The sequence below is a fragment of the Nerophis ophidion genome, linkage group LG26, assembly GCF_033978795.1.
Source record: "Nerophis ophidion isolate RoL-2023_Sa linkage group LG26, RoL_Noph_v1.0, whole genome shotgun sequence".
NCBI lineage: Eukaryota > Metazoa > Chordata > Actinopteri > Syngnathiformes > Syngnathidae > Nerophis > Nerophis ophidion.
This window is the reverse complement of record NC_084636.1, coordinates 10,420,102-10,436,989: the sequence shown is the minus strand read 5'-3', so window position 1 is coordinate 10,436,989 and position 16,888 is coordinate 10,420,102. Positions and strand designations below refer to the sequence as shown.

The following is a 16,888-nucleotide window of genomic DNA, read 5'->3' as shown; positions in this document are numbered from 1 at the left end:
AGGCGCACTGGATTATAAGGAGCACCTTCAATGAATGGCCTATTTTAATATTTTGTTCATATATAAGGCGCACCGGATTATAAGGCGCACCTTCAATGAATGGCCCATTTTAATATTGTGTTCATATATAAGGCGCACCTTCAATGAATGGCCTATTTTAATATTTTGTTCATATATAAGGCGCACCGGATTATAAGGCGCACCTTCAATGAATGGCCCATTTTAATATTCTGTTCATATATAAGGCGCACCTTCAATGAATGGCCTATTTTAATAGTTTGTTCATATATAAGGCGCACCTTCAATGAATGGCCTATTTTAATATTTTGTTCATATATAAGGCGCACCCTCAATGAATGGCGTATTTTAATATTTTGTTAATATATAAGGCACACCTTCAATGAATGGCCTATTTTAATATGTTGTTCATATATAAGGCGCACTGGATTATAAGGCGCACCTTCAATGAATGGCTTATTTGAATATTTTGTTCATATATAAGGCGCACCGCGTTATAAGGCGCGTAGAATAGATGCTACAGTAAAGGCTGGGGTTACGTTATCAATCCTTTAGATCAGGGGTGTCAAACTCAAATACAGAGTGGGCCAAAATTTAAAACTGAACAAAGCCGCGGGCCAAGGTTGAACAAATGAACCTTTTAATAAGGACCCAAACACGTTTGTTTTTAAATATTGAACAAGCAAGGCTTATATAACTTTATAGTGACATGCAAAATCCAGTTTCTAATAATAATAATAATTAAAAATATCAATGTCATATCCAACAAAATTTTAATTAAAATTCAATGCCTCTTTTCCTATTTGCAGCCTTCTGAGGTAAATATCAAAATAAACTTTTTCCACCGGCTAATAATACATTTGAAAATAAAATAACAATAATGAATGAATCAAACTTAATAGTGCAAAATTAACATTCAAAAAACAAATGGAAAAAAAAAAGTTCAAATAAATACAATTTAAATAAAATATTTAATGCCTCTTTTCTATTTGCAGCCTTCTAAGGTAAATATCAACATTACATTTTTCCACAGGCTAATAAATAGAATAATAATGAGATGGGTGGGGTTGGTGGTGGTGGGTGGGGGGGGGTTATGGTTGGTGATAGTCAGTGCTGCAAGGGTTTCTGGGTATTTGTTCTCTTTATGTTGTGTTACGGTGCGGATGTTCTCCCGAAATGTGTTAGTCATTCTTGTATGGTGTGGGTTCACAGTGTGGCGCATATTTGTAACAGTGTTAAAGTTGTTTATACGGCCACCCTCAGTCTGACCTGTATGGCTGTTGAACAAGTATGCTTGGCATTCAGTGTGTGTACAAGTGGCATATATCATGTGACTTGGCCGGCACGCTGTGTGTATGGAGGAAAAGCGGACGTGACAACATATTGTAGCCAATACTAAAGGCAGTGCCTTTATAGTACCGGCGGGCCAGCTCTAATGTCAATTTGATATTACCTCAAGGGCCGAATAAAAGGGCCAGAGTTTGACACCCATGCTTTAGTTCAGGGGTAGGGAACCTATGGCTCTAGAGCCAGATGTGGCTCTTTTGATGACGGCATCTGGCTCTCAGATAAATCATAGCTGGCATTGCTTAACACGATCAGTCAGTGTTTTTCAACCTTTTTTGAGGCAAAACACATTTTTTTCATTGAAAAAATTCTGAGGCGCACCACCAGCAGAAAACATAAGAAAAATTAAACTCAGTAGCCGATATTGACCCCAAAAAAATTGTTCTCGCAATAGCTCTTGTCTCTATGTAGGTGTACTGTCAAGCCGTAACTTATTTTGAGTTTTTTTCGGTGTTTTCCTGTGTGACTTGCGCTCCTATTTTGGTGGCTTTTCTTCTTTTGTTGTTATTTTCCTGTAGCAGTTTCATGTCCTCCTTGAATGCTATTCATCGCACCTGCTTTGTTTTTACAATGAAGACTATTTAAGTTGTGCGGACGCACTCCTTCTTTGTGTGGACATTGTTGATGGCCATGCCATGTGCGGATGTACTTTGTGGACGCCGTCTGCTCCGCACGCTGTAAGTCTTTGCTGTCGTCCAGCATTCTGCTTTTGTTTACTTTGCAGCCAGTTCAGTTTTAGTTTTGATTTGCTTCAATGCCTTTTCTTAGCGGCACTCGCCTTTTGTTTATTTTTAGTTTAAGTGTTGGATACCTTTTTAACTACATACTGCTTCCGGCATATTGTGATCACGACATACCATGTTCCCGACATCTACAAAAGTAATTAGCTACCTGCTGCCACCTACTGATATGGAAGAGTATTACACGGTTACTCTGCCAGCTGTAGACAGCACAGACACTCAATAACAGCACGTTTTTGAATTATAGTTACAGGTTTGCAAAAAATATTAACCCAATTAGGTGAAATTACATAATGTCTCCCACGACACACTAGACAGTGGTTGAAAAACACAGCGATAAGTAATGAATAATTCCGCTGGTAATCACAGTGTTAAAAATAACGTTCAAAATATAAGACATTCTCATGCATTTTAATCCATCCATCCGTTTTCTACCGTTCCTGTTCAAGAAGTCGCATTAATGGTAAGAACTATTTTATTCATTAGCTTCAGAATAACAATGTTATTAAAAAGAAAATACTTATTATATTCTTAAAATGTTGGTCTTACTTAAAAATGCACACATTTATTTGTATTCAGTGTTAAAAATTATTATATGGCTCTCTCGAAAATACATTTTTTAATATTTTGCTTTCATGGCTCTCTCAGCCAAAAAGGTTCCCGACCCCTGCTCTAGATGGAGCTGCGCTAAAGGTAATGTCAACAAAACAAGTCAGATAGGTCAGTCAAACTTTATTAATAGATTACAAACCAGCGTTCTGACAACTCCGTTCACTCCCAAAATGAATAAACAGCTGTTTTATTATTTTCCCTGATTCAATAAACACTAAAAAACAGTCTGATACTGTTACGGTAAATCAAACATTAGTCCAATCACAATATAGTAACACTCAAAATAGTGCAAAGCAATAATATATTAATAACTCAACCGTGCTCAAATGATAATGTCACACAACACAACACACAAAATAAACATGTAAAGCTCACTTTATTAAGTTATTCCTCATCCACGAATCCCTCAAATTCTTCTTCTTCAGTGTTCGAATTAAACAGTTGGGCGAATATGGCATCCAACTAGCCCGGCTCCGTCTCGTCAAAGTCGTCATTAAACGAGTCAGTGTCGCTGCTGTTAATGTTAAATTCTCTCGCTGCTGCTCTGACTGATCGCCTTGAGTTTAAACTCGGCACGCCTCCCGCAGTCGGATATCCCAGCATGCATTGCGCCCTTCTATGAGGGAAAAAAAGTTATGCGGCTGATTACCGTAGTTGCGAGACCTCTTGTGGCATGTTTAATTCGGACACTGAAGAAGAAGAATTTGAGGGATTCGTGGATGAGGAATAACTTAATAAAGTGAGCTTTACATGTTTATTTTGTGTTTTGTGTTGTGTGACATTATCGTTTAAGCAACATTGAGTTATTGATATATTGTTATTGCTTTGCACTATTTTGAGATGTCGTTAATGGAGTCAGTGTTGCTGCTGTTGTCTAGCAGTTCAGTGACAATTCCTGCTTTCCTGAAATCAGGTCTCTTAATAGGAGCCATTTTGGGGTCTTTATATAAACACATAAATGGAAATGAAACGGCACCGCCTGGCGCAGTCATATATGTGAATTATATTTATATAGTGCTTTTCTCTAGTGACTCAAAGCGCTTTACATAGTGAAACCCAATATCTATGTTACAATTAAACCAGTGTGGATGGCACTGGGAGCAGGTGGGTAAAGTGTCTTGCTTAAGGACACAACGGCAGTGACAAGGATGGCGGAAGCGGGAATCGAACCTGCAACCCTCAAGTTGCTGGCACGGCCACTCTACCAACCAAGCTATACCGCCCCCAGCATGCACCGCGCGCTTCTTCTCCTATGGGGGGAAATGAAATCGGCGGCTTTTTACCGTAGTTGTGAGACCTGTTGTGGCTCAATGTTGGTCCATATATAAGGCATCCCGGATTATAAGGCGCACTGTCAGCTTTGGAGAAAATTTTCGTTTTTTAGGTGCGCCTTATAGTGCGGAAAATCCGGTACTTTAATGAAGTGATTATTTGGCGTACCACTAGATAGAACCCCTAGGAGTGAGGGAAGAGTGGATCGTCTTCAGTAATGCGGACGCTGTATCGATCCGTTGTGGTGAAGAAGGAGCTGAGCCGGAAGGCGAAGCTCTCAATTTACCAGTCGATCTACGTTCCCATCCTCACCTATGGTAATGAGCTTTGGATTATGACCGAAAGGACAAGATCCCGGCCGAAATGAGTTCCCTCCGCCGAGTGGCGGCTCTCTCCCTTAGAGATCGGGTGAGAAGCTTTGTCATCCGGGAGGAACTCAAAGTAAAGCCGCTGCTCCTCCACATGGAGAGGAGCCAGATGAGGTGGTTCGGGCATCTGGTCAGGATGTCACCTGAACGCCTCCCTAGGGAGGTGTTTGGGGCACGTCCGACCGATAGGAGGCCACTGGGAAGACCCAGAAAACGTTGGGTAGACTATGTCTCCCGGCTGGCCTGGGAACGCCTCGGGATCCCCCGGGAAGAGCCTGACGAAGTGGCTGGGGAGAGGAAACTCTGGGCTTCTTCTGGGCTTTTTTTCCCAAGATGGCACCGCTGTAGTGGCTGCTGTTGGCAAAAGCTCTGTGCTCTTGTGTCATCCTTTTGTGTTTCCCTCTTGTTTTCATGTGTTATTATATTTTCTTGCCTTTTGGTCCCGGGACCCTTTGGGACTGTGTGACAAGGGCTGGCACTTTCGTGACCTCTGTGGTGCTTTTTGTGGACTTCTGGATCTGCCTCCCGGGAGCCTTTTGGCCATGGAGACCAGCTGCAGGGTCTCTGCCACACCGTAGTCGGTTTAGAGGGACTGGAGGAGATGTGGATGAGGGGACAGGGCTGCGGAGCTAGCACTGAGCGCTGGGACGGAGAGGCTTCGCGGTGTCTTGGCTGGGTGAGCAGGTGTCGGACACCTCGGTCACCTTGGACGTATCCTCACTCATCCATGCGGACTGGACACTGGCTGAGAGTTGGTTGGCGGCCGAGAGTGGAGTCGGCTGTCTTGGTTGCTTTGTTGGGTCTGCTCCTGTCTCTGGCCATGTTCCCTCCTCCCCAGCGGACGATGGCATGGAACACCGGAGAGGCCACCACACTTTTTATTCATAGCTGTATGTAGAAGTGTCTGGTTGTATCTGCTGCTTTAATGTCTTTAATATCCTCTGTGTTTTTTGATGTTTGATGTTTCCCTCTTACACACATGTAAGAGGGATGTGTACTATGGCTATGAGTTGGTTTTTTCCCTTGGCCTCAGTCTGCACCCCCTCTCCAGGGCCCAGGCGAAGACCGATTTTTTTTATTGTATTTTAATATTCTATTTTTTTCTCCCATTCCCCCCTCCCCCTTGTTTACCTGTATCTCATCTTTTTTGTAAGGGGCGCTGGAAGCCGGCAGACCCGTCAGCGATCCTGTTCTGTCCCCCTATAATGTTTGTCTGATCTTGAATGGGATTGTGCTGAAAATTTAAATTTTCCTGACGGAATGAATAAAGTACTATCTAATCTAATTCCCTGCTTAGGCTGCTTCCCCCGCGACCCGACCTCGGCTAAGCGGAAGAAGATGGATGGATGGATGGACATTTCAAAACAAATGAATTTTTTCCAAACATACCTGCTCCCTGTGTTGGAGGCTTCCAAATCCACAAGGTTGATGGTCTTTGGCGGAGTAGTGGCGGGAACTTTCTTTCCTATCGCCAACATCTCCTTGATGTCCAGCTCCAGGTGTTCCACAGCCACATACCCGTCTAGGCGGTCAACAGAATCACAGACGACCAGTCACTTTTTTTGCTCATGGAGCTTCACGACCCGCTATACTCACAGTTGTTGGCGAGGTCGCGGGCTAACCATCTGCCTTTGGGACATCGGGTGGTCCGGATGATGCTGACCATGTCCCCGTTCTCCACCAGCAGGTCGTCCTTTTGCCTTTTTGTCGTCCCGGTGACCGTGGCGTTGTAAATGGCCTCCTCATTACCGGAGATCTAATTCAGGGATGAGGAAAGTAATGCATGATTGCTTGGTCGCAGTACTTGGCTCCCGCCTGTAGAGGCGCTCTTCTAAGTCTTCTTCTTCCTTCCTAATACTCAGCAGCTACAAGGCAATATTTTCACAAACTAATTAGGCGATGCTCAGGGGAGGAATTAAGGAATGTATGCTAAGATGTCGCCATCATCCCCAGTCCCTCGACTCACCTTGAATTTTTTATTCATCTCGTTCTCCTTCTTCTCCCTCTCCTTGTGCTCCTTCTTCTCCTTCTCTTGTCTCTCCTTCTGTTCTTTCTTCTCTCGCTCCAGGCGCTGCTTCTCTCTCTTTTTCAGCTCCTTCTCGTCAGGACCTTCTAGCGCCACCTTCTTGTCAATTCTGGTGGACCACAATATATACCACTAATATATTTAGACATGCACCTCTATATGGAATACATCCAAAATAGAGGATGAACGGAACAAAAATTTGCATAAGAAACAATTTTTTGAAGTGTTAAAAAATACGAATTACACACTTACATACCGAAAATAAATCCAAATAAAAAAGATGAAAAAAACGCAAAAACAGGCCCTATTTTTTTGTTTGGAATAAAGTAAAATAATAAAAAAATATATTGAACAAAAAAAAGAATATTTTGCTTTTATTCAGAAAAAAAGGCTATTTTGTCATTGAAGATAATACATGTTCTTTAAAATACATCAATTAGAAAAAATACAATTAAAAAGGTCCCGCTTTCCAATTGTTAAAATAATATTTTTATTTCAGAATAAAGCGATCAACATATACTTAAGTCACCTTAAAAAAAAAGATAAGGTAAAAAAAAATGAATACACTTAAAATCAATAAACAAATGTCTTACTTTGCTGTTACTAAAAATGTGGTCTCTTTTTAGGAATCAAAATGTACTTTGAAATACCAAAACATAGTTTTAAAAACTAACGAATACAATTTAAAGAGTAAATAAGTAAAATGAGAAGTTCTAACATTTCTTTATATATATATATATATATATATATATATATATATATATATATATATATATATATATATATATATATATATTATTTTTTATTTTTAAAAAAAGTTGTTTTTGAATATGTATATATATTTTTTAAGAATAAAAAGGCTTAAGTAAGGTAAGAAGTAAAAAAATAATAAATAAAATAGTAAAATAAATACGAACATTTTTTTCTTTTTTGGAATCAAAATGTACTTTGAAACATCAAGACATATTTTTAAAAACTAATAACATTTTAAGAGTAAATACGTACAATTAGAAGTTCTGACATTTCTTGTATTTTATATATCTTTGAATTTGAAAAAAAAATTTTAAATTTTTTTTTATAATATGTAAATGATTAAGTAAGGTAAGAAGTAAAAAAAAAACAATAATAAAAATAACATTACCTTAAAATTAATAAAAACTTACTTGGTCTGTTTTGAAATACCAAAACCTGTTTTTAAAAACTAAGAAAATTTAAACAGTAAGTACGTACATTTAGAAGTTTTTACATTCCTTTTAACTTTTTTTTTTTTTTTTTTTTTTTTAGCAATAAAAGGATTAAGTAGGGTAAAAAGAAAAAAATAAATCAATGTAAAATTGCTTTAAAACGAATAAAAAACTCACCTGATCTCTTTGTAGGAATCAAAATGTACTTTGAAATACCAAAACATATTTTTAAAGAGTAACAAAATTTAAAGAGTAAGTAAATAAGTACAATTAAAAGTTCTTCCAATCCTTTTATTTCACTTTTTTTTTGTATTTTTTTTTTTTTAATTAAAGTTGTTTTTATTTTTTTTTAAGAATAAAACGGATTATAAGTAAGATAAGAAGTAAAAAATAAAAATTATAGTAAAATGACGTTAAAATTAATAAAAACTTACTTGGTTGTTATAAAAAAAGCACACATTTCTTACAAATATATTTAGTCAAATGACTTAAAAATACAGAAATACTTGATTTAAAAAAAAAAATTAACGAATAAGATTCCAGACATGGCTGAGTTTCCTGTTATTTCAGAAAAATGCGATAGTAATAAACAGCATGACTTTCCTCCTACTTATAACGACTACAAATGTGGGCTCGTGGGGTTCTCTGCAGGATCAAAATCAATGGCAGTGCAAAGAAAAACACAAACAAATTAATGAGAAGAAAAAAAATTGAGTTCTTACTTTCCAAACCTGCCCGTCTTGTTTTTCTCTTCACGCTGCAAAAGAAGTCTGGTTGAGTTGATATTTCACTGTGACTCTTTTTGACAGATAATCAACACTCACACTTACACCTTCCTGAGGCGTTTCGGCATAGGGATCTGTGATCAGAGACATCATCAATAGACCTGTCTACGTGTGTCTGTCTATTGTCTACTTCCTACTTTTTAGAGATTTCTTCCTTCTCTTGTTGCCGCCGGTCTTTGTCTTCTTTTTGGCCCCGTCCTCAGAGAAATAATTGTCCGTAGTAAACCTGTGGAAATACAACCAAACTCAGATCGTCCTACTTCAAAAAAATGGGCTCGATGGGCGGGTCCTACCGCCTCATGGCAAGACCGTCCACAGCCGGGTTGGGAAAGGAGGTCTCAGTCCGCAAGGGAAGTGGCTTGTCCGGGTTTCTAACAGCCAACTCAGGATGTCCTTGCAGGGCTACTCCTGGCATCGCGACATTAATACCGTCCGATGGCGCGAGCTTCATGCCGAGTGGAATATCCGGACCGGTGGACTCGGCACGGGCGCCAACGTCAACGCGTCCCACATACCTGCGGTCCGTTTCAGAGAACTCCAAAGACGCCGCAGGGATCTCTAAAGTAGAACGCAACCAAGGCTAGTACCAACGTCACAATACCTTCAAGTCCACACATTACCTTGTAGCGCAGGCGGCCGGATGAAGTCGGGGGTTTTCAGGCTGAATGGTTTGGCTGGCGTCTCTGGAGGAACCACTGGCGGAACCATTGGAGGAACCACTGGAGGAACCACTGGAGGAGCCACTAGAGGAACCACTGGAGGAACCACTGGCAGAGCCACTGGAGGAACCACTGGAGGAACCACTGGAAAGACCGGATCCAAAATCCTGTGTGGAGGAGTTGGGACCACCAACAACTCTGAAACGTCTCCAGTCCCTCCTCGGGCCATGGCGTCCAATGTCGGAGAGTCTCGTCCTGCACACAGTTACATGGTATCGTAACTTCATCTAACGGTATTATCAGTACTGCGGTAGTTCGGTTTCAAAGTCTTCTAAGTAATACGAAAATTTGGCGTTTTAGCATTGGCCAGGTCTGTACATAATCTACGTTTCCCAGAATCCTTCGCACAGCGTTGGAACGGCAAGATGGGTTGGCGTTGAACGCCGTGAAAGGGAAGTGCTGGTGGTATATAAAGATCCAACGGTGCGATTTTGTAGCTATGGCGTCTAATGTCGGAGAGTCTCGTCCTGCACACAGTTACATAATATCGTAACTTCATCTAACGGTATTATCAGTAGTGCAGTATTTCGGTTTCAAAGTCTTCTCAATAATAAGAAAATTTGGCGTTGTAGCATCGGCCAGGTCTGTACATAGTCTACATTTCCCAGAACCCCTCGCACAGCGTTGGAACGGCAAGATGGGTTGGCGTTGAACGCCGTGGAAGGTAAGTCCTGGTGGTATATAACGATCCAGCGGTGCGACTTTGTAGCTTACCAAAGTTGGACTAAAACATGTTCACACATTTTTTAAATTCCTACTGAAACCCACTACTACCGACCACGCAGTCTGATAGTTTATATATCAATGATGAAATATTAACATTGCAACACATGCCAATACGGCCTTTTTAGTTTACTAAATTGCAATTTTAAATTTCCCGGGAGTTTCTTGTTGAAAACGTCGCGGAAAGATGACGGAAATATTAGCGCTTCGCACACACACACACAGCTAAAAGTCGTCTGCTTTAACCGCATAATTACACAGTATTCTGGACATCTGTGTTGCTGAATCTTTTGCAATTTGTTCAATTAATAATGGAGAAGTCAAAGTAGAAAGATGGAGGTGGGAAGCTTAAGCCTTTAGCTCAGGTGTCGGGAACGTTTTTGCCTGAGAGAGCCATTCAAGCCAAATATTTTAAAATGTAATTCCGTGAGAGCCATATAATATTTTTTTAACACTGAATACAACTAAATGTCTGCATTTGTAAGTAAGACCAACATTTATAGAGTTCAATATGCCACAAACTCGCATGGCAGCAGTAGTACCGACCCCAAGATGCAGGAACCAGGAGAGCGAAGAGCAGGTAAGATGATTTTAATATCACCAACAGAGGAGAATGAAGCAGTCTTGCATGTACAGTTCTAAACAATAGTCAATCTTTGAGCCCTGAGGAACCCGCAAGATAAGCATAAATAGAAACATGCTGATTGGCAGCAGGTGTGGGGGAAAAAAAACACAGCTCTCAGCGGGACAAACAGGAAATGGAAACAAAATAAAAGCACTGATGGGAAGTAAATACGAAACAAAGAAGCACAAACAGAAACGAAGTGACAGATCTTCACATAATAAGTCTCTTATTGTTTTTAATATTTTTATTCGGAAGCTCACCGATGATAAAATCCTTAGGTGCGGTAGAAAACAGATGGATGGATTCAAATGTATGACGATGTGTTATATTTTGAATGTAATTTTTAACGCTGCGATTACCAGCGGAATTATTCATGTCAGCTAAGATTTATCTGAGAGCCAGATGCAGTCATCAAAAGAGCCACAGGTTCCCTACCCCTTCTTTAGCCACACAAACACATGGTGATTCTTTGTTTAAATTCCCATAGGTGAAGCTTTCCTATGGATCTGAGCGGTCCAGCCAACATGTATCCCGACCAAATGTCAACCAGCAGTTTCCATGGAGAAAATTGTGGTAAAAAGTCGCCTCTTAACGGAGATCAGCTGAGCTTGTGCTGTCCAAACAGCTGCCGTCGACTTCCATCAGACACTGGCCTCAAGACACCCGTGGACACACCCTTCCGACTAACAGGTACTATTAAACTCACTCAAACACTAGCAACACAATAGAAAGATAAATGATTTCTCAGAATGATCCTAGTAAATGTGTCTAAAAACATCTGAATCCGTCCCAATGCAATCGCGTTTTTGTTTATTTGACTTGATTTATTATTATTTTTTTTTTATTCGAAGCGGCACCTGCACTTAGCTGACTCTCCCAACTGATGGCACCACGGCGCAGACAATACCACACCATTGAAGTGTCTTTGCGTGTGCTTTACGAAAACTATTTGCGTCGTGACAAATCCGTAAATTAGCCGCACCGTTTCACAGGCGGCAGGGTTCAAAGCGTGGGGGGTGGGGGGGGGAAGGTAGCAGCTTATAGTCTGTACATTTTGGGAGAGTTTAAAGACATGCACCTGGGGATAGGTTGATTGGCAACACTAAATGGTCCCTAGTGTGTGTGAATGTTGTCTGTCTATCTGTGTTGGCCCTGCGATGAGGTGGCGACTTGTCCAGGGTGTACCCCGCCTTCCGCCCGATTGTAGCTGAGATTGGCACCAGCGCCCCCCGCCACCCCAAAGGGAATAAGCGGAAGAAAATGGATGAATGGAATTTTTTGTAGTCCGTCGCTATCCATCCATTTTCTACCGCTTATTCCCTTTTGGGGTCGCGGGGGGCGCTGGTGCCTATCTCAGCTACAATCGGGCGGAAGGCATGGTACACCCTGGACAAGTCGCCACCTCATCGCAGGGCCAACACAGATAGACAGACAACATTCACACTCACATTCACACACTAGGGCCAATTTAGTGTTGCCAATCAACCTATCCCCAGGTGCATGTCTTTGGAAGTGGGAGGAAGCCGGAGTACCCAGAGGGAACCCACGCATTCACGGGGAGAACATGCAAACTCCACACAGAAAGATCCCGAGCCTGGATTTGAACCCAGGACTGCAGGACCTTCGTATTGTGAGTCCGTCGCTATCAATATCCTCAAACACGAATCTTTAATCCTCGCTCAAATTAATGGGGAAAATGTTGTTTTCTCGGTCCGAATAGCTGTTTTTGTTGGAGGCTCCCATTACAAACAATGGCCTTTAGTAGGCCTTCAAATGCCCTGTGTAGAGATCTCCGATAATTGCTTTTTTGCCTGAGATTTTCTTATTTAAACGGGGATAGCAGGTCCATTTTATGTGTCATACTTGATCATTTCGCAATATTGCCATATTTTTGCTGAAAGGACTAAGTAGAGAACATCGACGATAAAGTTTGCAACATTTGGTCGCTAATAAAAAAGCCTTGCCTGTACCGGAAGTAGCAGACGATGTGCGCGTGACGTCACGGGTTGTGGAGCTCCTCACATCTTCACATTGTTTATAATCATGGCCACCAGCAGCGAGAGCGATTCAGACCGAAAAAGCGACGATTTCCCCATTAATTTGAGCTAGGAGGAAAGATTTGTGGATGAGGAAAGTTAGAGTGAAGGACTAGGGGGGAAAAAAGGCGAGGGCAGTGGGAGCGTTTCAGATGTTATTAGACACATTTACTAGGGTAATTCTGGAAAATCCCTTATCTGCTTATTGTGTTATTATATGGTAAAAGTCGGAGGGTTGTGGCCACGGGTGTGGTGACCCGCTAGTGTCTCTGAGGGAAGCCACACGGCTGCAGGAGGACACAAGCTCCGCTCATGTCTACGGTAAGAGCCGACTTATTACCACAATTTTCTCACCGAAACCTGCCGGTTGACATGTGGTCGGGAACCATGTTCGCTAGACCGCTCTGTTCCAGAGTAAAGCTTCACCTTCGGGAATGTAAACAAGGAAACACCGGCTGTGTTTGTGTTGCTAAAGTCAGCCGCAATACACCGCTTCCCACCTACATCTTTCTTCTTTGACGTCTCCATTATTAATTGAACAAATTGCAAAAGATTCAGCAACACAGATGTCCAGAATATTGTTTAATTGTGTGATTAAAGCAGACTACTTATAGCTTGGATCGGGCTGGAAAAAAAATGTCCGCTACAATCTCACGTGCACGCTTCATCATACCGATGTTTTTAACTGGATACTTCGCGCGAAATTTGGAAACTAAAAAGGCTGTATTGGCATGTGTTGGAATGTTAATATTTCATCATTGATGTATAAACTATCGGACTGAGTGGTCGGTAGTAGTGGGTTTCAGTAGGCCTTTAATTACCGATTCCGATATCGACCGATACCGATATATACAGTCGTGGAATTAACACATTATTATGTCTAATTTTGTTGTGATGCCCCGCTGGACGCATTAAACAATGTAACAAGGTTTTCCAAAATAAATCAACTCTAGTTATGGAAAAAAGCGCCAACATGGCACTGCCATATTTGTTATTGAAGTCACAAAGTGCATTTTTTTTTTTTAACAAGGCTCAAAACAGCAGCTGCAAATTTGGGACATGCTCTCCCTTAGAGAGCATGAGGAGGTTGAGGTGGGGTTTGTACATTGAAGTGTCCCGGAAGAGTTAGTGCTGCAAGGGGTTCTGGGTATTTGTTCTGTTGTGTTTATGTTGTGTTACGGTGCGGATGTTCTCCCGAAATGTGTTTGTCATTCTTGTTTGGTGTGGGTTCACAGTGTGGCGCATATTTATAACAGTATTAAAGTTGTTTATACGGCCACCCTCAGTGTGACCTGTATGGCTGTTGACCAAGTATGCGTGCATTCACTTGAGTATGTGAAAAGCCGTAGGTATCATGTGACTGGGCCGGCACGCAAAGGCAGTGCCTTTAAGGTTTATTGGCGCTTTGTACTTCTCCCTACGTTTTTAAAAGTCATAAAAGTCATAAATTTTACTTTTTGAAACAGATACCGATAATTTCCGATAATACATTTATCGTCCGATAAAATCGGACATCTCTAGCCCTGTGTAATGTTCTATAGTCTCACTTGAACATTAAAATTTTTGTGTAGCTTGCTTACGAGTACTTGCTAGCGTCATTTATTGAACAGGTACACTGGAAAAACTGTCAAAGTATACAGTTTTAATTTCTAGTCAAAATATCTATAAACAAACTTAATACAAGTCACCAGACCCTGATTGGTATTTTTTCAGTGAGATATAACTTGGTTTTAGGCTACAGATCTCTCTAGATTGGCCATTTTTTTTATTTTTGCTTGTACTGAGAAAAAAAAAAATCTGGCAATGGAACGTGTCAAAATTGTCTTAAAATGAGAAATTAAAAATTAAAACTTATTTTTGGCTATGCTTATTAGTATTGTGAAAATGTGTGTCTTATAACAAGCTTGTATTTTCTTCTTCAGAACATATATTGCCCAAAAACATGTTATGTCTCACTAAAAAAATACTGCTCAGGGGATAGTGATTTGTATTTAATTTTTTAAGATATTTTGACTGGAATTTAGAACTATAAACTTGAGTTTTTCCGGTGCGTCATCCTGGAGTAGACACGTATCTCTTATGCATGACTGCCATCTACTGGTCACACTTATTACACCATGTACCAAATAAAATTGCCCTAAGGTCGGTAAGCATAACAATAATTAATCAGGCGCACCGGGTTATTAGGCGCACTGTTGTTGTTGTTTTTTAAAATTGTTTTTTGAAAAGGATTTTAAGCCCGCCCTAAAGTCCAAAAAATGCGGTACCTGTTTGTGGCACCACCCCACTAATTAACACAAACCATGTATACCAAGGGTCACCAACGCCGTACCCGCGGGCACCAGGTCGCCCGTAAGGACCAGAGGAGTCGCCCGCTGGCCTGTTCTAAAAATAGCTCAAATAGCAGCACTTACCAGTGAGCTGCCTCTATTTTTTACATTTTATTTATTTACTAGCAAGCTGGTCTCGCTTTGCTCGACATTTTTAATTCTAAGAGAGACAAAACTCAAATAGAATTTGAAAATTTAGTAAATACATTTATTATTTTACTTTGCTTCTTATAACTTTCAGACAATTTTAGAGAAAAATACAATCTTAAAAATGATTTTAGGATTTTTAAAACACATACCTTTTTACCTTTTAAGTTCCTTCCTCTTCTTTCCTGACAATTTAAATCAATGTTTAAGTTTTTTTTTTATTGTAAAGAATAATAAATACATTTTAATTGAATTCTTCATTTTAGCTTCTTTTTTTTCTAGACGAAAAATATTTGTGAAATATTTCTTCAAACTTATTATGATTGAAATAAAAAAAAAATACTCTGGCAAATCTAAAAAATCTGTAGAATCAAATTTAAATCTTATTTCAAAGTCTTTTGAATTTCTTTTAAAAATGCTGTTCTGGAAAAGCTAGAAGAAATAATCATTTGTCTTTGTTATAAACATAGCTTGGTCCAATTTGTTATATATTCTAACAAAGAGCAGATTGGATTTTAACCTATTTAAAAGATGTCATCAAAATTCTAAAATTAATCTTAATCAGGAAAAATTACTAATGATGTTCCATAAATTTTTTTAAATTGTTTTTCAAAAAGATTTGAATTAACTAATTTTTTTTAATAAATTTTTTTCAGTTGAATTTTGAATTTTAAAGAGTCGAAATTGAGGATAACTGTGTTTCAAAATTTTATATTCTTTTTTTTTTCGTGTTTTCTCCTCTTTTAAACCGTTCAATTAAGTGTTTTTCATTATTTATTCTCTACAAAAAAACCTTCCGTAAAAGGAAAAAAAAATATACGACGGAATGACAGACAGATATACCCATTTTTTTATTTTTATATATATATATATATATATATATATATATATATATATATATATATATATATAGATAGATTTATGTATTAAAGGTAAATTGAGCAAATTGGCTATTTCTGGCAATTTATTTAAGTGTGTATCAAACTGGTAGCCCTTCGCATTAATCAGTACCCAAGAAGTAGCTCTTGGTTTCAAAAAGGTTGGTGACCCAACTTAATGTTTTGAGATAAGAGTTGTTTTTTAACCAATTGCTGTGCTTTAAATAACTCTTCGATGTACAAGCATTACCACCATTAGCTGGAAAAGAAAATGTTGCAGTAAACGTTCCAAAGAAAAGAAAAGTGCCGTCGGTGGTTTGGATTTGTGGCAACAGGTGTGGAAGAAATGATTGCACGCTGCACAGTTTGTTTAGAACATAGTTGCTCCACATACCGCCAAGATGTGTGAATGGAAAAAGCCTGAAATAATATTCTTAATGTTTTACTTGATTATTTTTTTGCATTAAATGTACAATAATATATTTTATAAGTATTTTATTAAAGACAGAAGATTCAAGTTTGCACTTTATCGATCTAAATGTTGGAGATTATTTATTTGCATGCAATGTGCAATATTACATTTTACTTTACAGACGTATTTTATTCAAGAAAGACGTTCAAAATGTGCACTTTATTAATCTCAATGTTGAATATGAGTACGTATTTGCATGTAATGTGCAATACTACATTTTATCATTTATTCCAAATAGAAGTATTGCCTCCCAGAGAAATCTCTTAATTTAGTTATTTGAAAATTATTCCATAAAAAGTCAAATTTATGTCTGCTCCAAAAAAAACATCATTATGCAAATTAGACTTTTGCTAAGAGTGGGAGGAAAAGTAATTTCAAACTACTATTTTTTGATAAAATAAAGGAAAGACTTGTTTTGAATTATCTCGGTAATTTGATATAACTAGTTGCCTAAAAAGGATGGAAAGAATCAAATTTTTTTTTTATCTGAGTTTTTATTTTTAGTTCAAGTAACCCAGGCCGACTTTGAATTAAAGAAAGAAATCATCAAAAACATCTCAGAGCGAGAAACCGACCTGACGAAGCAATTTGAGCGTATCCGAGTCT

General features: G+C 39.2%; 1 protein-coding gene across 2 annotated transcripts in view; it reads right to left on the bottom strand.

Annotated features, from left to right (window-relative positions):
* LOC133543763 (uncharacterized) overlaps positions 1 to 16,888 on the bottom strand; it is a 41,866-nt gene that overhangs the window by 17,416 nt on the left and 7,562 nt on the right. Inside the window, exons 4-11 of one of the 2 annotated variants that reach the window (XM_061888540.1) lie at positions 8,973 to 9,266; positions 8,646 to 8,910; positions 8,490 to 8,578; positions 8,392 to 8,426; positions 8,290 to 8,324; positions 6,324 to 6,492; positions 5,954 to 6,113; positions 5,747 to 5,879 (exon numbers count right to left, since the gene is read on the bottom strand). In XM_061888540.1, the coding sequence (XP_061744524.1) occupies positions 5,747 to 5,879; positions 5,954 to 6,113; positions 6,324 to 6,492; positions 8,290 to 8,324; positions 8,392 to 8,426; positions 8,490 to 8,578; positions 8,646 to 8,910; positions 8,973 to 9,266 (1,180 nt within the window). The remainder of the gene's footprint in view (positions 1 to 5,746; positions 5,880 to 5,953; positions 6,114 to 6,323; positions 6,493 to 8,289; positions 8,325 to 8,391; positions 8,427 to 8,489; positions 8,579 to 8,645; positions 8,911 to 8,972; positions 9,267 to 16,888) is intronic. The other variant, XM_061888541.1, reaches the window with a different exon arrangement.